This window comes from Pseudopipra pipra, chromosome 1 (assembly GCF_036250125.1).
Source record: "Pseudopipra pipra isolate bDixPip1 chromosome 1, bDixPip1.hap1, whole genome shotgun sequence".
NCBI classification, from domain to species: Eukaryota; Metazoa; Chordata; class Aves; order Passeriformes; family Pipridae; genus Pseudopipra; species Pseudopipra pipra.
The window spans coordinates 119,732,103-119,758,303 of NC_087549.1; the positions used below are offsets into that span (position 1 = coordinate 119,732,103).

General features: G+C 40.0%; 2 protein-coding genes across 6 annotated transcripts; one reads left to right on the forward strand and one right to left on the reverse strand.

Annotated features, from left to right (window-relative positions):
* Positions 1 to 4,170: 4,170 nt before the first annotated feature.
* OXNAD1 (oxidoreductase NAD binding domain containing 1) lies at positions 4,171 to 23,741 on the reverse strand. 5 transcript variants are annotated; one of them, XM_064673720.1, is made up of 10 exons: positions 23,657 to 23,741; positions 20,522 to 20,576; positions 18,159 to 18,321; positions 17,836 to 17,899; positions 14,196 to 14,302; positions 10,558 to 10,699; positions 7,777 to 7,813; positions 7,571 to 7,668; positions 5,184 to 5,292; positions 4,171 to 4,540 (listed from the first exon to the last, which is right to left on the reverse strand). In XM_064673720.1, exons 3-10 carry the CDS (start codon positions 18,287 to 18,289, stop codon positions 4,386 to 4,388), a joined length of 843 nt encoding a protein of 280 aa, XP_064529790.1. In that variant the 5' UTR covers positions 18,290 to 18,321; positions 20,522 to 20,576; positions 23,657 to 23,741; the 3' UTR covers positions 4,171 to 4,385. The 5 variants fall into 5 exon arrangements, with proteins under 5 accessions (XP_064529790.1, XP_064529781.1, XP_064529753.1 ...); XM_064673711.1 differs by having other exon boundaries at positions 7,571 to 7,671; XM_064673683.1 differs by having other exon boundaries at positions 7,571 to 7,813.
* DPH3 (diphthamide biosynthesis 3) lies at positions 23,731 to 26,055 on the forward strand. The gene is made up of 3 exons (XM_064673758.1): positions 23,731 to 23,863; positions 24,009 to 24,083; positions 24,507 to 26,055. Exons 1-3 carry the CDS (start codon positions 23,756 to 23,758, stop codon positions 24,570 to 24,572), a joined length of 249 nt encoding a protein of 82 aa, XP_064529828.1. The 5' UTR covers positions 23,731 to 23,755; the 3' UTR covers positions 24,573 to 26,055.
* The last annotated feature ends 146 nt before the right edge of the window (positions 26,056 to 26,201 follow it).

A 26,201-nucleotide genomic window follows, 5' to 3' on the forward strand; every position in this document is an offset into this window, starting at 1 on the left:
CATGTCCTGGGGAAGGAGCTGATGGGTTGTGCTACCACATGTTCCTGGTGTCAGCTGGTGACGATGCAGCCCCACAGCACAGGTGTGTGTTCTAACCTGAACCATCCCTGTCAGACCACCACAACTCAGGTGTGTACACCTGTCCCGAGAGTTGCCTGTCTCTGAGGGAGAAGCACGTGGGATACTCTGTTGAGAGGAGTTTTGTGTGCTGGTGTTTGGAGCAAGTGGTCATCTGAATAAGCCAACAATTGTTACAATAGGATAAATTCTAAGGAGAAGATCCAGCTCAGGCAAATGAAGAAATGTCAAAAGAGGAGTGGCTGAATTAAATGAAGGATAAAAAAGGGGTTTTATATTGCAACAAACAGTGGGGAGCAGGGGTAGAGGGGTACAACTATGATGGGTAGAATGTCCAAACTGTTGAAGCATCATAATGAAAATAGCTTATGTAGAGTTCAGGAGGGGTTAAATGCACAAATGATTGGACTGGCACTTCATCTTGCATAATGTCTTTGACTATTGGATCTGTGCATTTGAAAACAGTATAAGTGAAATAGCCCCAGGTAGCTTTAACATATGCGCGGACATGAAGCTAAGTACAAAACAATATACCCTTTTTCCCTACTTTGGCTCCTCTGTCAGCCTTGGTTTCTGAGGTGAGCAGGGGAAGGGCTCTGCTTTTGGGTACCCTGCTTTTTCTTAGTAGTTGCCGTGACTCTATGTTTGCCTCAGGGAGCCAATTATAGGGCAGAAATGAAGCATGATCAGCCTTTCATGCAGGAGTTTCATCCTCACAGAACTGAAGAGTATAAGAAGAGCAAATACTAATTTCTTGCTGATAAGTGCTTCTCAGAAGCATGAGGAATGTGGGTGAACAATACCAACGCACCTATGAATTATGAGTTGTAGACACAATTCATATGTCTCCAAGGCTGTTAGTGGAGATGTGCTTTTTGCTTTAGAAGATGATCCTTGCCAAAGCCTCCATCCTGAGAAAGGTGCCTGTGGTGCTGGATGTGGCAGCTGACTGTAGTCAGTACCCTACCTATATGCTGAAGGGGAAAAAAAGGCTTTTCAATTGAAGTGCTTTCTGTTACTCACTCTAAAAGCACCCTGCTAACTAAAGTGATGTAATGATAAGTGGATAGCCATTCTTTTTCCAGGTAATTAATGCAAATCCTATAGGAATACTTCATACTTATTGTACCAGATAAGGACAGGCAAACTAGTAAAATACATACCACAAGAAGAAGAAGATAAAGTCTAATAAGGCTGCAACACCAGGTAACTCACAAAACATCTCCCTAAGTTCAAATATAAATGTATAGAGAGGCACATTTCTCGCTTCTCATCTTTTGTTGCAAAAAAAGAGTATCAGTCTACTTCTCTTTCGGTTGCTCCTTAGCTGCTGGCACAAGTGTAAGAGGAATAAACATTTTCTGTGATTACATGATTCTCCAATGTGATGAGAATATTTCTCCAACCCCGTAGCAGCTGAACAGCAGGGGCTGCTCTCTGTTCCTGCCAGTGCAGACCAACATCCCATTTATTTCATTATTTGTAGACCATATGTTTATATGGGTGAATGTTCCTGGGGTGTTATTTTTGTCTTCAGTTAAAGCAGAGTCAGATCCAATAACAGACATTAGGGTGAAACTGATGTTTCACTACAAGACTACAAGACTCTAGAAAGAAGAGACTACTGAAAGATTCCTAAGTGTCAACAGGAAAAGGCCATGGAGGAAGGGAATGTCAACAACTTTCCTGACTTCTTGGCTTAGAAATGGCATTTATTACAAGGTAAGAAAGGACTTCTTGTTGACATTAACAGAGGTTACCAGTATTTGGGGGTGGGGAGGTATGAAATTATTTTTCTCCTCTCATCTTTCGGTGCAGTGTGTGTATGTTTACTCCTGCTCTTCAAGTGGGTGAGCCCATACAATTACAGAGATATGCCCTTGCCCCACAGCGCTCAGCTTGAGTGTAACAGGGGATGACAGAAAGAGGTTAGAGGGAAAAGAAGATGATTACAGAAGCAAAGGGTTTCAAAATGCCTTTGTTAAATGGACATTTTGGGGCAAGTCTGAAGAGGGGTTTGTGAAAGAGATGTCATTTGGGCTGCAGAAAGCCTATGCATTAAGCGGAAAAAAAGATATACCAGTTTATAATCCACATAATGATCTAAAAGTCATAAGAAAAACAACATGTAAAGGCTTCTCAGAATCTTTTTATCATTACACTGTCAAAACACGCAGGAGCCTAACGTGTGGTTTTTATTTTAGGGCACCAGTACTTCCCGATAGCAATGTATTGCACGTTCCTAGGAAAACCCTGCTGCTTTCAAGCATCAAGCTCTGACATGTCAACTGCAATCCTTGTGAATGCAAAGCCCCCTTGGTGTTATTTTTTGTGACAAGCATGCTGTCCTATTTACATTCTAGAGTGAACAAACAAGGAACCATTCCTTGAAATAGGGGTACTCAGAAAGAATCTTCCTCTCGTCTGAGGAGGAGGGAATTCGATGAGACATCCCCTCTGGGTCTGCAGGGACTGTGGAGGAGGCTGGCGATGTCAGCGGGCGGCAGAGCCGCGTGGAACACGAGCACAGACCTCAGGGGATGAGGCTGCAGGCAGCAGAAGGCGTGAACTTACAGGCAAGGCCTCATTGCAGTGCTGTCCCCAAAAGGCAACTCTTTAAGGTCCATCAGTCAGAGTCATGCCCTCCTGATGGAAAATACAGCCTGTCCTTCAGCTGTGTGTGCTCTGAGCAGCAGCAGGTATGGCCTGTTCTCTTCGACACTCAGGAAGCGCTGGCATCATTTCAGTTGTTGAATCACCTTCTGCCATAATTACAGTAGTAGTTTTGTGCTTCCCTCAAAGCAAGGGCCTGGAGTTTCCCAGCTGGGCTGCCTTATTGGATTTTGAAGATGAGGTGCATGTGGATATGGCAGTAGGTATCCTACAAGCTGTACAACGTACCAGATTGATAAAAAGAGGGCACTACTAGAGGCTAAACTCAGCATGCTGAAGCTGAAATGACTTTTGGGAGAGAACTACAGCTGGGCTGGAGGCCTTCTTTGCCAACCACAGGGATGTTATGCTTGAAAAACAAAGTGCTTCACACCAACAGTACTGCTGCAGGCTGGAATAGGCTGATGGGATCGATATCCTTGCAACCTCTGTTTAGGGCCAAAGAAGTAACACACTGATGGCAAGAAACTTGCTGCATTACCTAGCTGACTATTGTCTGAAACATTTAACACAAGGTAAGGAGCCGCTAACAAAGACAAGGCCTTATCTGTTTAACATTTTTACTAATTCAATATTAATTTAGTATTTTTGATACTGTTCCTTATTGAGGTCTTCAGATGTACACTGGGAATCTCTACCACTTTAAGGACTTGAACTGTCTATGCAGGTAATTGGCAAACTCACTCTAGCTTTTTGTTGGTCTCAGATTCTACAATGAGTTTTTCTACAAGATGGGCAAAGAAGCTTCATTCTGGAAGGGCTCAGGTGTCAGCCATGACACAGAGAGGTACACTCATGCCTTACAAGAGCAATCTTTCCAGAGACTCTTCTCCAAGCAGAACTGATACGTCCTGGATTCCCCTAAAGCTCTGTGCTTTATGCAGCAGGATTGTGGAGATTTCCAATCTTGGCCGTTGCTGGCCAGTGCTGCTTTTGAGGATGCAGCACACAAAAGCACAACCCTGGATGGACAACCTCAGCACTGGCACGGGATACAGGTTCAGGTGGGAAGCTGTACTGATGCCTAACACTGCTACACTCAACACTTCTAACTCAGGGCTGAATAGGATTACAAAAAAAAAAAATGTCTTTTACTGTCAACACAGCTGAACCACATAAAAGGTTGGGTTTTGCTTTTGACACGAAATGGCGAGAAGGAAGTCACAACACCGCGGCTGTACTTCTATAGAAGTGGTACTGTGTTATGTAGAACTGGGGAGGGAAGGGTATTGACTCATTTGGAGCAGATTCAGAAGTTGTGGCCTCATTTATTTTTATAAACAGACCTGGCATTGCTGCATAACTAATTCTCTGCAATTGCTGAATCAGGCACTGAAAGCCTTTTAAAAGCTGACTAACGAAGTGTCTAAAGTGAAAATATGCTGCTACTCGTAAGAAGAAGCAAACTAGCAAAAACCATAACAGTTAATGTCTTTAATACAAAATCACTTTCTTTCCCCAAAGCATCAGCACTGCATTACAGGTATATTACAGTTAAATTAAAAGGAACACTGTTACAATTGAGGACATCTTCATCTATGAAGTAAAATCTTCCAAATAATTCATAGTCCATTTCTGTACATTTTAGCTTATCAAAATGCACTGGAAAAAAGAATATATTTCAGCAGGTGTCACTACCACCATTTCTCAAAGAAAACACGGTTTCCAGGAACACCAATGTTAGACAGTAGTTTGGATATGGATTCTATCATTGGAGGTGGACCACAGATGTACCATGAAGTATTGTTAGATACGTGTTTTTCTAGATCCTTTTCAGATATTCTTCCCTCTGACAAAGAAAAAAAAAGTAGGAAATGAGAACAGAAATATTAATCGTGAAGTCATTTCAAAAAGAATGTCTGGTTAGAGGTATTTCAAGCACTCCTTTCTTAAAAATGCCTGGCCTGTTTCAGAATAATAGGTATTGAGATTTGAGGCTTCGAAAGCCATTTGTTCTTTTGGGGATTTAGATCAGTACTTCTGCTTGGAATGCAGAGGGTATTAGTCACTGAAGAGAACACAGCTTACATACAAGCAAAAATCCCACATTCATGAAAAAAATAGGTAAGTATCTCTAACACAAATACAGCAGAAATGGAAACATGCTGAAATGTCTCTTACAAGCAGTCAGATTATCCTTCATCAATCCCACCTTAAGCAAAGTAAATAGGAAAGAAAATACTTTGCTTAAAAATTTCTGGAATAAAGTTTGAAGTGGGAAATACCAGTATAAAGTTTTGAATTAAAAGAGGAAAACAAAAACTGGAAAGGGAAAATTTTTCTGCAAAGCATAGTATGGTCAGTGAAATTATTTAGGTTTAACTCACATCTCGATTTGAACCTTTAAATGTAAAAATACTGAGTTATGCATAATAACTTCATCCTTTAGGATGTAATCAGACTTGGACTTTGATACCATTCTGTACATTTACCTGTAACATGTGGCTGAAGTTCTTTACAGATCTGTGAACGCTGTTGGGTAACGTGGAAACAACATGTGATCTTTCCAGGAAACGTGTTCATCAAACCAAGAATATTTTTCTGTAATGTTAAACACACTTGCTTACACCACAGGCCATTAAATCAAAGCAGATGTATGCACACACTCCCAGAACACCAGTGATTATTACCGAGAACCAAGACTTTGCATTTCAGCACCGAGAACCTGATGGGCTTGATTCCACAGGGCTGACCTGCACACCTACACACACAATTCCCACACCTGGAATGTAAACTCCCTGCCAGCTATGTTAGAGCTTGTCTCCTTTGCTGAGATAGGCTGAATCTGTAAGATTTGAACCTAAGAACCAGTTATGTCATTTCCCAGTTTCTTCCCCTTTTAAATTCTCACTATTTCCTCCTTCCACTTCCATAGGGGTTTTCCATTTAAAAACCCCCCTGCAGTACGTATTTACCATTTGTTAGGAACTTTTTGAGTCTTGTCTGCTTTATGTGGTAAGATTACTAGACCTTTTACTGTCTCACATCCTCCAAGTAAAACCAAATACAATGTAATGGTAATGTTACTTTTTACCAGAGTAGAAAGTAGAAACGGTAATTTTCAGTTCCCTAACTCACAGCTGTGATAAGTTACAGCCAAAAACCCAGCAGCTTCAATTCAAATCATAGTAAAAAAATAATGTGTCTCTCAGATGCTGTAGTTAATTCTGAAATTAAGATTTAGCTGTTGTCTAGATTCTGCACTATTTAAGATTTTCACTGCTGGAATGGACACTGGAAATTCTTAAAAATATTTTGAAATACAAATAATGTCTACTCTGCAAATAGGTAAATTAGCTCATTTAGTTGTGTTTGCTTGCTAACTGGTTACTACACTAGAGAGTCTGCCATGGGTTGCTTAACAAAAAACCCTAGACAGATACTACTTAGTAGGCAAATCTGTTCCTGAACCCCTAAAAGACAAGGAATGAAGAGCAGCACAGACTGACACTGTTGGACACTAGTTCCACTAGTACCTCTGCTGTTGACTTGCTATCTTTTGTAACTCTCACACTGTATTGCTTCTACTGTTTGCACTAAGGAGATTTTCAGAAGCAGTGCCTCAGCCTGTGCCATGAGAGCACATCCAGAACAAGCATCACACCCAAGACATTGGTGTTTCCCTTTGCCCTTGTCAGCCTATACAGAGCTGGTCCTTCAGGGAACAGGTCCTCCAAACCATCAGTGACAATCCAGCAGTTCCCCCTGGAGAGTTGTACAGATGTTTCTTGCAAGAGCATAAGGACTCCTAGTGATTCTATTTCCTCACTCCTCTGCACAGAGGTAAAGAATTTTGAGAGACATGTTCCGGACTTGAGGGACACATGAAGCATATTGTAAGCACTGTAAATATCATTGTGTTCTCTTCTGTCCCAGAAGCTTTAATACAAAAGCTCTGCTGTCACAGCACGGCTGAAGTGAAACTCGAGAATGTGAGCACAGGCACTGAAAACACCTGTGCTTGCTCAGAACACGCTGGCACAGCAGCAGTTGGCCAAACGGAGGAGCAGATTATTCTGCTTCTAGCAACAAACAAATGAGTTTTCAAAGAAAGTAAATATCTCCATATCTAGTAACATGGCAGAATTACAGAAGAAAAACTAGTGATGGATCCTATACACAGTTTATTTTCACCTTTATCTTACAATCAAAAGCCTTCAATACTTTGAAGAAACCTAAATCATTTTGGATGCTTCTTTACAGAAGCTGGGCTAATTTGACCCTAAAATGTTATCAGTGACCCTTAATGGCTGAGTGTGACAACTGATCTTTAACTGCTGAGTAAATGTTGATGAAGTGCTGCACAAGAAATTTTAAAAGCAGCTATAAATCCTTCATTCATACAATAGTACTCAATAATAACTAATGCATCATCAATAAAGCTCCCCTGTTATTTTAGAAAGTGTTTCCTTTGGATATAATTGCTCTTCTCTAGTCTTTAAATTCAATACAATCTATACCAAGACTATGTGGTTTCAGTATTATAACATTATGCATACTATTGGTGTGTATATATACATATAAATATATATGCTCTTTATTATACTATGATGCTCTTATGAGACTATAGTAAAATGCAGGGGTACAGTAAAATTTAGGGGTAATTGACTTATCACCAAAGTCACTGAGACCAGGTATATCTAGTAACACTGGCCTAAGAAGTTAACAAAACACACATGGGATTTGAGGCAGGAAGTGAGTTTTGTCTCCATTTGTACACTGTCTTACACAGAAGGACTCTCTGGAGTTTGGCAACCAATTGATACACTCACTAGTAGCTGAATAGCTGAGACCTATTTTTAAAAAAAACTTTATTTACCTTAAATAAGAGTTCACTTGTATTTTTTGCACTGTAGTACAGCTTCACTGTTCCCAATTTGTGTCCATTTCCTTTACCCTCTTGGTATCCATGAAGATCTGCTATATGCAGCAGTATAGAAAACAATGGGTTAATTCCAACACCCCCTGCTATCAGCACTAGGTTTACTGGGGAGTCACCAGGCTGAGGATCAAAGAAGAAATCACCTCCCACTCGCAGAGCCACTTCTGAGTCAAGAGTACACTAGGACGGAAAAGAAGATATTTAATTTCAAAATGAAAAGCAAAACTGAAACCTTATTCTTCTCGCATTCCAGTCACAAGACTTGCTGGGCTGTGATTTTTTATTTTTATTGACCAGTGAGGGAAAACCAGAAATACTTCAGAATATTCACAAAATTTCCAGCTATCTGAGGTAACCCAGTGTCTCTAGGGATCCAGTTCTACTTTCAAAAGCTTCAGTCTTATGGTGAGGCAGGATGGCAACTCCCCCTTTTCATCCCCATAGGACTTGAAAGAGGAACGATTCACACAAGAGTTTTCCAATGCAGGATGTGGTTGTGAAAACCTGAGGTCAACGTGAGATCATACTTCTACCCAAACCCAGCCTCATGTCAAGAAAATTCCCAAAAAACAGAAAACACCCAGAACTGAAGCAGTATCCACAAGAATATTTCTTACAGAATCACTTCTGCATTTGTAACTTCAGAGGCACAGAAGAATAAAAATCAGGGGAAAACCTTCTCTCTTATTCTCCACTCGAAGGTAAGGTATTATTTCTTAGAGAAATTTGTCCAAGCATGTTTTTTTGTTACATGGAAAATGAAAGCTACAACAAAAAAATCCATTTGGGCCAATATCTTCTTGGTAAACCGGCACTGCATCCCGGTATGAAGGGTGAAACTGCAGTACAGAGAAGTCAGGTGAGTTCTCCCACATCACTGCAAGCAGACAGAACAAGTAAGAGCAGAAAACACAACTCACTTCAGGCCATATACAGGTTTTCAAAAAAAACCCCGAAGAGGATAGGGAAACCAAGGAAGGTAGGAAAGGAAGAGGGAAAAACAAGGAAAGCTACAAGAACTGCTAAAAAGTTAGCTTAGAAAATGAAAACGCTTCCTCCAAAGAATCCTGGTATCAGGAAACAGTAAATTGCAACAAAAGGAATTCCATTAATGACAACTGCATAGACAGCAAAGGTCTAAACATGCAACCATTCCACCAGGACGAAGGAGGAGGCCTTTGGATTCAGGTATTGCACAGAACACACAAGTTCCTAAAGTAGTTAGCATGATCATTAAAAAAAAAAAAAACCACCCAGATTTCTTGCCTTTCTTAATTATTCCGTGAAGTATTGTCTCTCAATTATAGTGTAAGACAGTCAGCGTTCATTATCTGAAACCAATTTCTCTCTCCTTGTTCATATACACCACCAGGCTTTCCCACCATGTTTTACTCTGGTTTAGAGATACATGAATCCACAAGTGTTCCAGATTCACATGGCAGAAGGAGGACACAGAATATGGTATTGAGGAAATAAGCCTTTTCAGGGAGAAACAACCTCTGTCATCTAACCTGCCACCTTAACCAGATGTAGCTCATCAAGATTGGACATGAGGAGCTCTCTCATAATCAGCAGTCTCCCACATATTTCCATGCTTTGGCCATGACAGTGATAACAATAAGTCAGTATACAAGAAAAGACAGTAAAATTCTGGAGTAATATGATGAGAAAATGTTGTCATTTAGTCTAGTTTATAAATACAGCTCAGGTAGAGAAGTGAAGCGATCAATGCATTACATGGACATTTTTCTACAAGGCTACATTTTCCTAAAGCTATAAATTACACAGTGCTAAAATTTATGATTTATATACAGTAATATTAAGAAATAAATACCTCTAAAAAACCCCAAATACAGTAAGTAAACGAGTGCTAACTATTCCCATAACATCTTCTACCCTGAGTTACCAACTTCCTTTAGAAGTAACTTCTAAACAATTAAGTACCAGAGCTTTTTCACCACATATACAACATTTTCAAATTCTAGGTTGATATTTTTTTTCTGCTTGTTTCCTAAGGAAAAGCATGTGGTTTTGTTTAGCTAGAAGAGTCCCTGGTGGTTTCTCTACAGCATCAGGTTTGGCGTAGCTTACCCCTTGATTAAAGATTTATCCTAAAATTCAACCAGTAAATTCAGCAACAACAAACTAATTTATGACATCAGAAGTCCTAAAAGAGTCTTCAGAGATTGTGAAAAGAACAAAAGTTGATAGGACAGATCACTGATGAAATATGTGACTCCTCTGACTGTAACTAAATGGGGTAAATGATGAACGAAACACTGCAAGAGGCCAAGTGTCAGGCTTTGCTTTTAATATAGCAAAAAAATCAAGCCTTGAGTAGTATGTCTATATTACAAAAATACTGCATATTTAAGAGAATATTATAGAAATCCTAAAGTATTCTCTTGTTTTGTCATTTGAGAAAACCTGATCTAAATATCTCCCTTGTCTCCCCCTTAATAATCTATATTTATCTGTGATTTATCAATGATTTCCATTTTATATTTGTAGAAATGCTCAGGAATTATGGAATGTTATCAGATTAGCCTTGTAAGGTGTAACACTGTTGTCAGGGACACAATTTAGAACAGAGAGTTTTCAACATTTTTAAGTTCATTAATTCCAAAGGAGTAAGAACCCCTATATGCACTAACTACAATATCACTTTTAGTCCACTGTAAGCACAAGTGGAATCAAAAGGTTGCAATAACCATATTACCATATAAGCATCCAGTTTCAGTCTCTTACTGAACAATAGGTTTTAAGATTTATGTTGTATTAAAAATGGTTGAACAAGTCAACATGAGTTTTGCAGTCAATAGCACAAAGTGGTCTAAAACCACACACACATAACCCCCTCCACATCCCCAAAATCCCACAAACAAACAAACAAAGAGCCAAATCTCACAGTTAATGTAATTTACCTCAGTGTGAACCCAGTGAGCAGGAGGATGAACAGTGTGCTTTACTGCCAGCTCTAGTATTCCTTCTCGTTCTAAGAGGCCAGGGCTTGAACATATTGAGAATCCCCCAACTACAGATACTCCAGGAATAAAGAAATCAACCCTAAAAATAGACCAGAAACAGAATTTTAAAAAAGAAGCCAACAACCTCAAACATGGAAAACAACAGCCAAAACAATATGGCTGCTTTTGTTTCAGTTATCCTTCCTTTACAACATCTTCATTTCCGTAACATAACTTTTCCAGAAAAGGAGTTAATCTTGCATAACGCCATTTCCTTAGAATTAATTTCATCTAGAAACAAGTCATCATGTTTTTTAAACTAGAAGGTTTTAAAACCGGACTGGTTTTAGCGTTAGATGTCACATCTTACAACAGACTAGAATTCTAAGTGTTTTAAATAAATTATTTGCGTATTACAACAAAAACACAATATGGTCTGATAGAGTGGCTTAAATCCCACTCTTTTTGGTCCCTTTGATGGGCTCTTCAATTTTAAAACATAAGAAGATTGGGATTCTAATTTTAGGAAAATTACTTTAGATTAAACACTTTCTTTTCCTGGGAAGATGAAACAGTAGAACCAACAGTGTGTAAAAAATTTCTCATGGGAAAAGTCGGTTACTGGTAGCAGAACTGCAGCTCCCTCTGGTGGCAGATATCACTTTCTAGGTTAGGAAATTGAACTGGAATAAATTCCTGCTTTTTCAGGTTTTGTGTCTGTTTGGGTTTTTTTTAAGTTAAAAGTGAACCACGCCTGGGTTTCTACACATTAGAAAGACTAAGCTTCTGTAACACTAGACACTAGACAATATGGAAGGTAAGCCATTACTACATAGGAACTATAATTCATTCTCATAAAAGTAAGGCTTTGGTATTCCAAATAGTTAGCTATCAGAAAAAAATTAGAAGTTGTTTTATGACCCATCATTTGAACTCCTCTGTGTTCCATAAATCTTAAATACTTTTGTTTTCTACAGCACATAACAAAATCCCTGTATTTCAAAATAAACGTAATGTTTATAACCAGTTCTTCTGCTCCCTTTAACAAACAACCACACTGCAATGCCAAGTACTACAGAATCGTTATTCAATTCAAGCCTGGGTTAGGCTGGCTCAGTATTTGTTAAATGAGGATGCAACAAGAAATACAGACTGGCTTCCACAGCACAGATATCTTCTTTAAACAGCAAAGCTGTATCCTTTACAGAGATCACAATTGCTTGAGGGAAGAGAGAAGCACTTTGAATAGTTCACGACTTTAAACAAAAAATATCTCCCCACACAGCTTCACCCTTTGAAGAACAACATCCTCTCTCTCGAAGAATGCACAAGGTGTGAAAGATACAACAATGATATCATTTTTAACTTTATGCTAATAAACTTGATGGTGTATAAAGGTATCAGACTGCAAAAGAAAGGTTAACAACCAAAAACGTTGAGAAGGCTCAATTCACTGTGCTCAGCTTCTGCAGCCCCACTGCCCCATGGGGCCCAGCTTTCCTGGCAGTCAGGCTCCAAGAAATTAGAAAGGACAACTGTTATAATGCAGCATTTATCAGAGCAAAAAACACCTAACGATGCTACTGAAGCTCTTTACCTCCCTCTGGTGGAAAACAATCTTACTACTTACATTAACGAAAAAATAAGAATTTGTGCTGTAAAGTAACAATTTACATTCAAGTCAATCTGCGCCCAGTGGGGAAACACACACACAAAACCAAACATTGCTGCAAAACCTCAATCAAACATAGTTTTTCCCTTTCTAAAATACTAATGCAGATGTACCTTTCTTTCCATATTAGTAGTTCTTTCCCAGTTACATAATTGTGAGATTGTAGGGCACAGTATACTGTATTATAGTGGACAAGCTCGTATTTCTGATGGCTTGTCTGTCTTAGCCATGTTAGGAAGGATAAGAGGGCTCCTTAAGAAATGCTACCTGTGACAGCTTAAGGGAAAAGAGTACCTGAAGGGGAAAAAAGAAGGAAAACCCTTACATATAAACCCACAACAAGGAGAGGCAAAAAAGATGTAAACCAGAGATCTGAGAGTGGTTTTGCATTTCCCTCCTTTTAAAGGCTAGCTAAGCCAAATCCTTAAGAAATGAACAATAATTACTGATTGCTGGAAGGAGGAGATTAGAAACATTAAAACCACAAACACTTTGAAGAAGCAGCTTTGTAACATGCATATACCTCAGTGCATGTTTTAGTAAACCAAAATGGGTAACAGCAACAAGTCTCTTCATCATTATTTGTAGTCAGATAAAGACCAGTATCTGCCAGCGTGCTTGCAAAACAAATCCACTTTTGCTTCTAAAAATCTCAATAATTAGAACACTTTCAGAAAATTTAAACATTTTAGTGACAATCTTTGGCTGTGACATCTTACTACAGCAAATCCTAACAAGTTAGCCTTTTTTGTTCAGGAAATTGTGGTCTGGTATTTTGTACTGCTCATCAAAAAATGCAACCACAGTTTATAGCTACAAGTACAGAAAAGTTGTTGTGTACCTTACAATAGCATTAGAATACTTTCAAGGAAGGAGAAAATGAAGAAGAGTAATTATAATTAAAGCTTTCAGTTTTCAGCATGATAATTTCAAAAACATTTTTGAAGGGTAAATGCTCTTTCCAAGTACTGGCAAGCAAGAATTTAATATGAGTCACTGCACATGTGCAAAAACTGCAGCAAATTACTTCACAAACAAATTACTGCAATCAACATCTTGTGTTCTGGTTCTAAATTTAAAAGCCAGCATATTAGCACTCCATGAGTAACATATGCTGTTAATACCCTAGCAGCTATACTTTGATTCCAGCAAAACCACTTTCAGATGGCCTAAACCAATAAAAAGTTTAAAAACATTTAAATGTCCATTGCCAAAAGCAACTACTCATAGTTTTAAATTAATTTCTAAGAGAAAAAAAAAGTGACAGAGTGAGAGTAATTTTAACAAGGAGGGATGACAAACGTGAATATTCACTACTTCCTTGGAAAAAAAAAAGAACACCTGTAAAATTGCTTAAACAAACAACCAATTGTTTCAAAGGCTTAATAATTCAAGTTTTTTATTTTCAAATTTGCCTTTCTATATTATTAATCCAACCTAACTGGCTTAATTTTCAGAATTAAAGAAACTTCAAGGGGAAAAAATAAAACTTAGCAAGGAACTCTGATTTAATTATAAACCAAAACTAAGTAACTTGCAAAGCAGCAGTCTCAGCTCCACTGTAAAGTAACTAGTAAATAAAGACAGTAAAGACAGTTTGCAGAATAAAGTGCATGGAACTTCAAAGTACTCTTGAAGAAACAATGTAATATACATAAACCAGAGGAAAACATCAAAACAATCAAACTGAACATTTAAAGAACATCCATTTCTGCCCTTTTATTAGTAATATTACATATTTTATAATGACTATTTAAAAATTATGGCAAATATCAGCTAGTTGACAGGGCAACCAATAAGAAAACATGGTATTATATAAACTAACAATTTTTTTCCAAGGTTCAAGGATCAGAGAGGCCTTTTAACACTTTGCTGTAGTAGACTTCTCCTAGTAATTTCTCCCACAAATACTGAAAGATCTTACCATTGTCCTGCTTTGAACGTAAAATCCTTATTTGCAATAGCCAAACGAAGTCTTTTGACTGTCTCCGATTCATTGGTGATTCCACACACTTTGGCTTGTGTAATTACCTGACAAAAGGAAAATAAGCCATTGTGGTACGTAGATATCATTTGCAGCAAAAGTAGTCAAGAAGTTGTGCATGAAATATCTATCCCTTCCATGTTCTCTGCAGCATTTCATTACCTACAGCACTAATATTTTTTCACTGGCGTAGAAAAACAGAAGTGGATTCCATCCCTGGAATTGTTCAAAGCCAGGTTGGGGGGGGCCCTGAACAACCTCATCTAGTGAGTGGCATCCCCGCCTATGGCAGGAGGATTGGAATTTGCTGGTCTTTAAGGTTCCTTCAAATCCAAATCATTTTTTGATTCTATGATTCACTCACACAGTCATTGAATGGAGAAATATTTTTGTACTTACAGTCCATCATGTCTGTCACTTTTGTCAGATTTATTCTAAGATTATATACAAACTCACTTTCAGTTGAAAGCTTAACTATAAAGAGAAGTGATTGCTACTTATCCCTTTTCAGGTTCTTTACACATCTATACAAGACACACACTCCTGCATCTTCCCGCAACAAAGTAAAAAGATTTCTGATATAAAGACTGACAAAGGGCATTTGTTAAAGATCAGCTGCAACTGAAGTAAAAGGGAGAATTCTGGAGTTGTATCTAGTTTTATTTAAGTAATTAAATGCATTGCTGAAACATATGTATTAGTGCATCCATGCAAGAAAACCAGTAAGCCTTGTGTTCCTGCATTTATACCTCCCCATTTGACCACATATTATATTTATGAACACGGGGTAACTATGACACAAGGTTTTTATTGCTGGTTAACAGAGGAATTTTTGCTTGGCAATCATGTGGGAGGGGATGTCAGAGCCATGGCTGATACCACTTTTAAATAGCTATTAAAAAAAAAAAAAAGATGAAAAATGAAAAGCAGATTTTGCCACAGGGCCATTGAGGACGAGCACCCCACTTAAACTCTTTGACGACCATCAGTACAACATGGATTTTCATCCCCTCCCTGCCCTTCCTTTTCAGGTATTTTTGAGTTATAATTATTAACCTTTTTCCTCCACAAAGAAAGCAATGCCCTAAATATTTTCTACACAGGGTGACACACAGATTTCACTCTGTTAAAAGACGCTGATGTCACTTACCACAGTAGGAAATACTCACAATACCATTGCAACTTTATCATTTCTCATTTGTGTAAGATCAAACAGATAAAAAAAATAATTAAATTTTAAGCAACTATGCTGTAATTTAAAACACATGGCAGGAAATTAATTTATTCATAAAGTAACATCTGAACACGTCCCCTGTCCCATTAAACAGCAGGACATTTGCTAATTTAAAATGAAGTAGCATAGATTTCTGTTCCACTTTGGCAGACAGTATTAAATGGGGAAGACAGTCAGTTTAAGTTAATGAGAGAGATGTCAGATACAACCACTTAAATGGTTGTTCTGATTGAGAAACTTTAAATGCAGGAAACGGACATTAAGTTTAGATCTTCTTCATTCCCTTCTTTACTCTTCAGCACACTCCCTAATTTGTTATTTGGCTGAGAGAGCAGACAGAGCACTGGAAATTTAATTCTTAATCAGTATAAAGTTATTTCAAAAACTAAATTTACATCAGAGTGATTAGTATTTTGGACTATCACAAGAGTATCCAACTGGCCCAGAGCAGGCTGCAGAGAGAGGGAGAGGACACAGGACTCCAGATTTTGCAGCTGTATTTCAAGAAAGCATTAGGCACATTTTCTTATCCTGGTCCTTCACATTATCACTCTTCAACAGGCAATGTTCTGTAGCATTCACACTAATGCAACACAGATTTATGATTCTTTCATCTTTTACAGGACTGAAATAGCCAAATAAGGCAATATTGACTGCGGGAAGCCAACTGCTGATTACATGGAATTCGAAACCAAGCCGAGGATTTAAAATAAACTGATTTTAAAGTGGTCAGAAATAAAGTAACAAAGAATAAATTAAGCATTAAAAAAAGAAACTGTATAATCCTCTGATATGCAGAGAATGTGCAGTAGCAAGAATTGAGCCTTGCTCTTTCAACTATCCCACATAGCTTCTTTCTCTTCCTCGGGCCTTACAGTTCCCTGCACCACCCCAGAGCTTCCAATACCTCATAAGGATCCATTTTCCACATATTATCTAGCTACCCACACTGAGCAGAAAAAGTAAGCAAGCCAAGCAATCAGAAATATCCAAGATAACTAAATCATGGTTGCAAAACTCAAAAATGCCATAATTTTTTTCATGTCAGAAGCAAATGAGAACGTGCATCTCTCTGTGCCTGTCTCTACACTCATTTTCTTGGATAAACTGGATCCACCTGAGCAGCTGTATGTCCACGAGGAATGCTACACTGTACTCAAGTAAGAGCTGGCATTAGGTGTGAGTAGCTGAGGCACAGTTCTGAGACACATGGTTCCCAAAGCTGGCTCACTCTCTGACAGCTCTGGCAACAGGCAGAGCAAGGCTGCATTTGTCTCATCCATCTACAGCCCATGTCACAAGTGCTGAATCGTCTGGTTTGGGGGTGACCTACATATCCTCTCCACCTGGCTTCCTTTTGGGAAGAATTCACTTGGCCTGTGACTTATTCTCAACTAAAGTTAGGGAAAAACCTAGCAGAGAAGCATGTAATTATGTACACATACACACACTGACATCTGTGTGGTGTGTTTGTCCTGCTGGGTGGCTCATGCAAGGCTGGCTCATCACAAATAGCTACCCAAGACTGAGAGAAGCTAATTAAACAATGGAGAAAAAACTGGACACCCTTTCCCAACTCCTGAGCATTAAAGATGGGATTTTTCAGTCAAAAAAGTGCCTTAACTCCTGAAAGGGCTAAGAAAAATGAGGATTTTTTTCACTAGTCAAATATTTTTGAGAACTGAAGTAATATTTATTCTCCCAGTATTAAAATCTTCAAAACATGTACTTCAGCCTAATATAGAAAGGAAATATCTATATGAAGTACAAGAGTATGTTCACCTCTGAAGATTATGAAAAAGAATGCTTTCTGTATTTTGATGGAGAAAATGCTTTATTGCTCTTGTATTTGCGAATTAAAATAGATACAAATGAAGATCCTTTTTACAACTGTCTATCAGCTCTCCTTTCAAAATGTCTATATTTTTTCTTACCTCCCGTGCTATAAAAGGACATTTTCCACATTCTTTAATCTCAAATCTGGATGAGAATTATAGAAATCCATAAAAATTTGAGAATTCTGTGTAGAGGTGATAGATATCCATGTGCTTTCGTTACTTATTATAATTCATACTTGACCAGAGTTCTATTAAATTTCTTGTCCAACATAAAATAAATAGCATCACATCATCGACAATTTTCATAACTCATTGCATTTCACCCACTGAGTACAAAATATGCTAATTTTATAACAACATCAAGTATGAAAAATTACGAGAAGAAGAAGTAAAACAGACTCCAGCAGTACAGAAAACGGAGCCTAAGAATCAAACGTGATTATCCAATACAATTACCTTCACAGCAAAAAAAAAAAATTACTTGCATCCTAAAGAACACAACACTAACCTCCTGGCGAAAATTATTTGCCGTCCTCTCTAGATGATCCATTTTCCTTTTTGATTTTATTGTGCTGCAACAAAAAGCAAACAAAGATAATTGTCATTCTGACAGCTGTGCTACTGTCCCTTACTGATACGAATTTCTATTAACATAACAATTTACCAGTGTAATCCAGACTACAGATGACATAAATCTAAATAAGAATGAAATATAAATATATAATTGGGAGTTAAATTAAGTATTTATAGGTCTGTAGTACTTTGTCAGCTTGATTTTGGCAGTGTTACCATGGCACTGTCTCAAAAGAAAAAAGAAAGTGGATAACCTACCCGTTCACTGTGCAGTAATAAAAAGAAGAGTGCCTCAACACTCCCAATGCAGAATGAGAAGGAAAAATTCTGCTAGCACCTTTCAGTAACTGAGGAACAGTGCAACCCAAATAAATAGTAGTATGAGCCATGACGACTGGGCACTCTTCAGAATCACAGGCTCCTGAAAAAAATCATAAATATTTGTTAAATGAAACACTGCTTGACATGGCTTGTTTTCACCTTTTATCTTCCTTCAAAACAAAAAGGCCAAAGGTCAGCTGGAGCTAAAACTAGCAACAGACATATAGGATAATGAGAGGGAATTTTAGAAGTATGGAAGTATCATAAAGAAGTGAAAATGTGCATCAATCCAGTGAAGGGGTGTTATGACCTGCCCCTGAAGCCAGATAACTGACGCTCTTGTTAATAGATCCCTTGGGATGGATTAGAGTGAAATGACACTGAATGACCAGTGTTTATACACATATATACGGCAGGTTTATTGTACAATAACTCGGTTGCAATGGAAAGTAAGTATGTAGCCGTTTTGGTTATTATCTATAGAAATACATCAGCATAAAAGTATCACTTAAGAAAGTATATAGGTGATACTTATATAAAGAGTGATACCTTCTAAGAGAGAAGACTTGACAGCTGCCTCTCAAATCAGTGTAGTTGAGCCAGTTATGCCCCTTGAGAAGTGATGAATATCTTCAGGCTTACATGTGAATGTTATCATATCTCCCCCGGGGGGGGAAGGATTTTTACACCTGAGCCAGTTGTGTAAGGGAGGAAATTGGCACGATAAAAAGCATTATCCTGCCTCTACAGGATCTGCTTCTTATCAGCCTTTCCCCTTACTTGGCTCAAAACCCAGTTTGTTGTTGAACAAAGGTTGGTTTGTAATGGTCATCCTCCAGGGTGGATACTAATCCCTTCTGCACCTGGCCTGTTCTTATGCAGATCAGAAGTTTCACCACCTAAACCTCTCCTCCTCCCTTCGGCTGGGGGGTACAAACTTTGGCCTAAGCAAAGCACTCGCTGTTTTTGAAAATGGCCGATTGTTTGAGTCATTAACATTTCAGTCTCTCACAAGGGGAAGATGAGCTTGTCATAGATGATATAGAAAAGGCTGAAGTGCACAGCACTGCTTCTGCCCCAGTCTTCACAGGCAAAGCTTGCTTGCACACCGACCTCTGCTTGTACCAGTGGTGTTTGGGAAGGATAGGGATAAGCAGGAGTAGGGCCAGCAACTGCTGAAAGAAGCTGGATGTATTCAGATGCACAGAGCCAGATGGGTTACACTCAAGGTTGCTAAGAGACACAGCTGACATGCTTGTCAGGCAATTGTGTATTATCTATGAAAAACATTTACCACACAAAGTCTACAAACAGACTAGAAACAGACTAACAAATGGTCATTTTTAAGAGAGGCAAGAAGGAGTGCTTATGTCCAGTTGGCACCATCTCAGTCTCTGGAAAAATGCTTAGAGCTTGTCCTGTTAGCTCTGTGCAAGCTAAGAAAGTAATCAGGAATACTGGACACAGATTTACCAATGGTAAATTATGTTTGATAAATCTGAACAGCTACCATGATGAAATAAATGTCTGGTCATGCAACCATGGGGACAGGACACAACACATCTTGATTGACCTGTGGCTCCTGACACCACCTCCCATTGCATGTTAGTAAGCCGAGGCCAGATGGACTGCTGGAGTGTTTGAAAACTGGGCAGACAGAATTCATGGCTTCAAGTTGCTTCAGTTGTTGGCTAACAACAGTAATAAGAGTACCCTGGGGTTGTTATTGGGGCTGACACAGACCAATAAATCTATCAACAACTTGGATGATGACACAGCAGGTGTCCCTGTCCATGGCAGAGGGGTTGGTCTTTGAGGTCCCTTCCAGGCCATTCTATGATCAGCAAACTTGTGGATGATGCTGTGTTAGAGGGATGGTTGACATCCTGAATAGCAGAGCTTCACTTCAAAGTGGCACTGAGAAACTGAAGGACTGGAAAGCAGAAACCTTGTTAACTTAAAGACTTACCAAGGTCTTACAAAAGACTTACCTGGGACTGGCTTAATCCAGTGTGAACAACTGTCCTGCTCCAAGCAGATCTGACTGGATGACCCTCAGAAGTGCCTTCCAGCCAACATATCTTTGATTTTAAATGTTCAAACAATATTTGAAAGAAGATCAAACAGTGACTGTGCATTCCCTTTCTATTGGTATAGAAAGGGTTCTCGTTGGACAATTTCACAAACTTTAATTAAGCCTGTTTGTTCACAGGTTTATTTAAAAGCACATTAATCCCTCACACTTCCATGTACCCTATATAACACATCTCTACATAGTTAAGCAAGTGGAGGACACTTACATGCACTACAGTGGAAACATGGTGTGAAGATTCAAAACTGGGCACTCAAACGGAGCTGTGACACAAAAGATAAACCGACATGGTCAACACTCAAAGTAAGGCAGAACCACAGTTCATTTACAACATGAAAATCAGAGAGCCAAGAGATATTTCTCATACCTTGTAGGCCTTTGTTTTTCCTAAAATGGATTAGAATAATTCTCTATCGTATTATCATCACCCATCAAATTGTATTATTTCTGCGATGCAGTCCATTGCTTCTTTAAAGCATTAATATTTTATTTCCATTAAAATCTCTTCTTCTGCATTCTTTTAAGGCACGTAATTTATTTTCGAAATGTTTTTCATTTTGAATCCTTTGAAATGGCAACAATCCAGCTTGTTCAGTTAATCAGGCCTATACTCTCTAGGCTTTCATTAAAAACTGTATTGGCTGGTCACTTAGTATTTTGTCCTGTTTGTAATCTTGTACAAATGGAGGCAGAGCTTCCTTTAATTAGGCCGCTCAGAAATGGAATGCATTTCTCAAAAGTCACTACTCAAAATGCCCACTTTCAAGCATAAGAAATACTTCCTGCAGTTTTTAACTGTCCATAATTTTTAATAGCTTTTCATCATTTAATTCCACAGCAGCTTGCAACTTTTAAAAATGGAATTATTTAAAAGTCATCTACCACCAGCAAACAAGATTACTTAAAAATTTTTTTTCACCCCATTACAGAGGACTTAAGGTGTACTTAAGTGTTTAAACAAAACACTTTAGCACTTTCTACATGCAAATGTGTAGAAGCTATTGATAACAAAAGTATTAACAATCTTAAAATATTTTAGCACAACAAAGTACACATCTAATGAAGAGTCCCGTTCCTCTACCTTGGCATGCTGTATGTAAAGCCAGAGTGCTTGAAAAACATTGAGTTTCTCAAATTCATGAGGTCAGTTTAGGATTTGGAGTCTTTCAGACAGCATATCCATATACAACTCTGCTTTTTTTTAGGCTTCTTGGTTTTGGATTCATGTTTTCATGCTTTTCACTCTATCACATTAACTAATTCAATGTAAACATGAAGGATGTTTGAAAGTGGACACTTATGTAAGCTGTTAATGCCAATAGCTGTGACTTTAATTAAATCACCACAACATCCAAATGAACCACATATAGTCTGACACTTTGCTTCAGAGGCCTAGGACTGAGAATAAAGATTTATTTTTTTTAATCAACTCACAACTTTCAAAACCCTTTCTGCAATTGCTAATAAATGCAGCAACATCTGCTGGTCAAAGAAGTGGCACAACTTTTAATTCCAATCAGAGATTCTGGACTGTTTATTTTACGTACTCGGTTTAATTCTGCTGCTGAGGTGGACAGTCAGTTAAATAAGCCATCCTCATTCTCCTCCTTTTCACTGTTACCACTTTAGGAAGCAAATATGCTCAGTTCTACAAATGAAAATGTAAAAAACCAACCAACCCAAAGTTCAGTATCAACACATAATGCTGAAAACAAAATAAATGGCAGCCTGATTTTATAGTCATAGCTGAAAGATCCTATTCATACAGACTACTTTAAGACTGAGACTGTCATAAATAAGAAATGACTCTTGAACAGTAGTTCAAGATCCTTGTTCCATTTCCATTGTCATCAATCACTTTCCAATCACGAAGATGACAATAAAGTCAGTTGTCATTTTTACTCTGGAACTAATAAATTCCAAAATGTCTTTTAATGAACCCTGGTTCTCCTCTACCACGGACAGGTGTGAATCACACCTTTACACAGTGTGAACAGCTTCTGCCCCATCTGTCACCCCTGTGACTTTCTCCACCCAACCAGCTCTTTGGTAACTCCCTGCCCTCCATGGAGTGCACTGCTTCAGTCTCCCAAACTCCTGTGGAATGTTCTCCCTTTATTCCCTTCTTACTCTAGCTGGTACAGGAATAGCCACTCCAAATACCCCCTTACTTCACAAAATCACTGAGTGGGTGAGGTTGGAAGGGACCAGAGCGGGTCATCTGGTCCAACCTCCCTGCTCAAGCAGGGTCATCCTAGAGCACATGGCACAGGATTGTGTCCAGATGGTTCTTGAATATCTCCAATGAGGGAGACTCCACAATCTCTCTGGGCAACCTGTTCCAGTGTTCAGTCACCTGCACAGTAAAGAAGTTCTTCCTCATGTTCAGGTGGAACTTCTTGTCCATCAGCTTCTGCCCATTGCCTCATGTCCTAGCGGCAGGCACCACTGAAAGGAACCTGGCTCCATCCTCTTGATACCCCCTCTTTAGATATTTTATATGCATTTTTACACTTCCTTTGCTCCATGGAGAGAAACAAGTGCTACTTTTATGACTGTTATATGACTCCTTCTTCTCCTCACTTATAATCAATCATTCATTCTCCTTCTCCTCTGACCCACTGGCCCTGGGTTAGTTAGTATTGCTTGAGATCTGTGAACACATCTCTTCTTTCTTTCAATCCTACATTACTATCTGAAGGGAGAATTACTTTCAGCTCTACCCATACCACACTGAAGAGCAAATTACTGTGTAAGTTAACGCAAGAGAGTGTTGAGGGGGCATCAAGGGTACTTAAGCAAGCAGGATAAGGAAATCTTTTACCAGAAACTATCTCTCGGTAAGAGGTACAAACAGTGCCTCCTGCAAAAGTCACCAGCCAGAGTAATGTTTTTCCCCTTTTCCCCGGACTGAGGAGCGCACGGTGAGCGCAGGGGGCGCTGGGCAGCCTGTGCCCGGCTGAGGCTGGGCGGCACTGAGGCGGCCAAGGGGCGGGGGAAGGACAAGGACAAGAGGCAGAGAGCAGGACAAGGGGCAGGGGAAGGACAAGGACACGGAGAAGGACAAGGTCGCGGCAGTCCTCGTCCGTCCCCCCGCAGCCGCTCGGGATCGCCAGGCAGGAGGTCAGGGCTGGCGACGGCAGCGCCATTGGCCGCAGGGGGCGGCCCGGCCACCGCTTCCGACCGGCGTGAGGGGCTCCCGCCAGAGCGGAGAGCGAGCCGGGGGTACTCGAGTGCGCTGAGCCTCCGCCTCCCGGCTCTCCCTCGCCCCTCCACCCCCTCCCCAGCCGATCCCTCCCTCAGATCCCGAGGACCCCCCGACCCCGCTGCCCACCGCCCCTACCGGCGCCGCATCACATGACGGGAGGCTCCGCCCGCGTGCCCCGTCAGGCACCGCCTCTTCCCTTCCGCCCCGTCCCGGCTCCCGCCGCTTCCCGCCGCCATGTCGGTGTTCCACGACGAGGTGGAGATCGAGGACTTCGAGTACGACGAGGAGACCGAGACCTACAGCTACCCGTGCCCCTGCGGGGACCGGTTCCTTATCACTCGGGTGAGGGGCGGCCGGGCAGGGGCGGGGAGGAGGGCAGCGCCATACTGCCCATCGGCCGGGCAGGGGCGGGGAGGAGGGCAGCGCCATACTGCCCATCGGCCGGGCAGGCGGCGGGGCCGTGACCGCTTTCCCGGGGCTTTTGCAGGAGGACCTGGAGAACGGGGAGGACGTGGCCACCTGTCCCAGCTGCTCCCTGATCCTGCGCGTCATTTATGACCAGGTGGGTGCGGGCAGGGCCGCAGGGCGCGGCTCCAGCCGGGTCCCTCCGAGTCCCGGTTCGTCGCCATAAACGGGAAGCGCAGGAGCGGCGTTTAAAAATCGCTGATCTAGGACTGGATCTTCTACACCAGCTCTTATTTTTCTGGTCTCCTGCTGCCGTGTTTGGGTTTTAAAACGCACGTGGCTGGGTGGGCGTGGAGAGGGGCATGGACAGAACGATCTCAGTGAGGTGAAGAGCTGCCTGTGACTGACTCCAGCAGCCTTGTCGGCAGCCTGGCAGCTTATGGCATTCAGGTTTTGGGGGACAGATTCATACCAGTTAAAATCACTCGGTTTTTCAGCCTGGGTATCTGGTGGTTTTTTTTGCCAGAGAGGAGATCCAGAAATAATGTAAATCAACTAAAACCCTACTTGCTGTCTTTAGGAGCAGTTCATGCGTGATGAAGTCGTTGCAGAACCTTTGCCAAACAAGGAGTTGGTTAAGTGCTGATAAATCCATCATGGACTGTTGCTGCTTTAGAGTGAGAAAGTATGGGGATGGCGACTTTGGAAAGAGACGAGGTCCTCCTCCTGGAAGTGCTTGCTGCTGTGGGATACAAGTGCAATAAGTGTCCGTCTTCTTAACGTGAATAAGAATTTGCTGGGACATCAAACACATAAATGGGTTTTGTTCCAAAGGGTTATACATTTAAAAAATATATATAAGTTGCTATGTGTGTTCCAGAAGACTTGAGGGTTCTGATCCTAATTTACAGCAAGTCAATATACAGAAGAGGAGCGCAGAGTTTGTGAAATCGTAACATTTAGTCTAGCAGTGGCTTCTTAGCCTGTGGGGATAAACAGGCTTGGTGTGGGTGAAATGGCTTAAATGCCAACTGAAATGCTGGGGGACAAAATTTAGGAGTCCATAGGACATGATGCCATACAGAATTGACATGGTGCAGCATCTCCCAGGATTTGGGCTCGTGTACTTCCAGCCCATACTGAATATGGAGGGAAAATAAGAGACCCAGAGCCAGTGTTTACTCAGTGTTGGTAAATTGTCTTTACTACTGCAGGCATGAGGAAAGTGTAGTTGTCTTTATATCTGCAGTGGGGGCAACATGTGAATTTGGGCAGATGTGTTTCTTAAATTACTTCTAAAGTTGCTTTGAAACATCTTTGGTAGCTGTTACCAAATGGCTCTGACATAATAGTGATGCCCTTTTGTGGGTGCTGTGTGAAATGAAACAAAAGGAGTCAAACCTTTTACTCCTGCACAGCTAGTAATGTGCAAGATTGTAATTTACTCCTGTTTTCTCAACAGCTTTGTGATTTGACTGTTGCAGCAGATATAAAATGGGCTGCAGCTCTTTGTGCCATTTGTAGTACATTTGCTGAATTTCTCAGCCTTCTGTTAGGTTCTGTCACCTCCTGGATAAGAGATGCACACATTTCACTTAAGAAGGCATTTTTAGGGTAGAAAAGTGTTGGGAGAACATACTCCACATGAAGTCCAAGACTACTTCTTGTATTACAAGCCACTGCACTTAAATATTTACTTAAAATTATGGTCATTCCTGTGTTTTAGTAGGATTTGACATCTGTGAAGTTAAATTTGAGGAAAAATACTTGTGAAGCATTTATATAGTTAGTTTGCTCTAGGCACTAAAGATCAGCAGGTGTTACTGGATCCTTGCATTTAGCTATTTTTGTTCTTAAAACATTCTGTGAATGTTGAAGATAAACATTTTAATTACTTTAAAAAAAAAAGGAAAAAATAAAAAAAAGAAAAACTCTACCTTTCAGTTGAAAGTTTTGAATGCAATAAGCACAACCCAGAGTGTTTCCATGCCTAAACCAGGAGGTGGCACTCATGTTACTTTGATAGCTGTGCTTTAAAGAAACAAAACCAAACAGATGTGGTACTTTGGTTAGCTCTATCTTATCAAATATTTATTTTGACTATTTAAATAAAGATGTTTAAGACTCCACCAGTGGTTATAATGGGCTATTGCTTATTCTGTTTCTGCACCAGCCATGATGATTTCCACAGGTCTTGAGTTGCTGCTGCTGCTCTGGTAAGGACACTGGGATTTCTTCAGATTAGTTAATAAAAATTGTTTCAGTCTATCAGTAG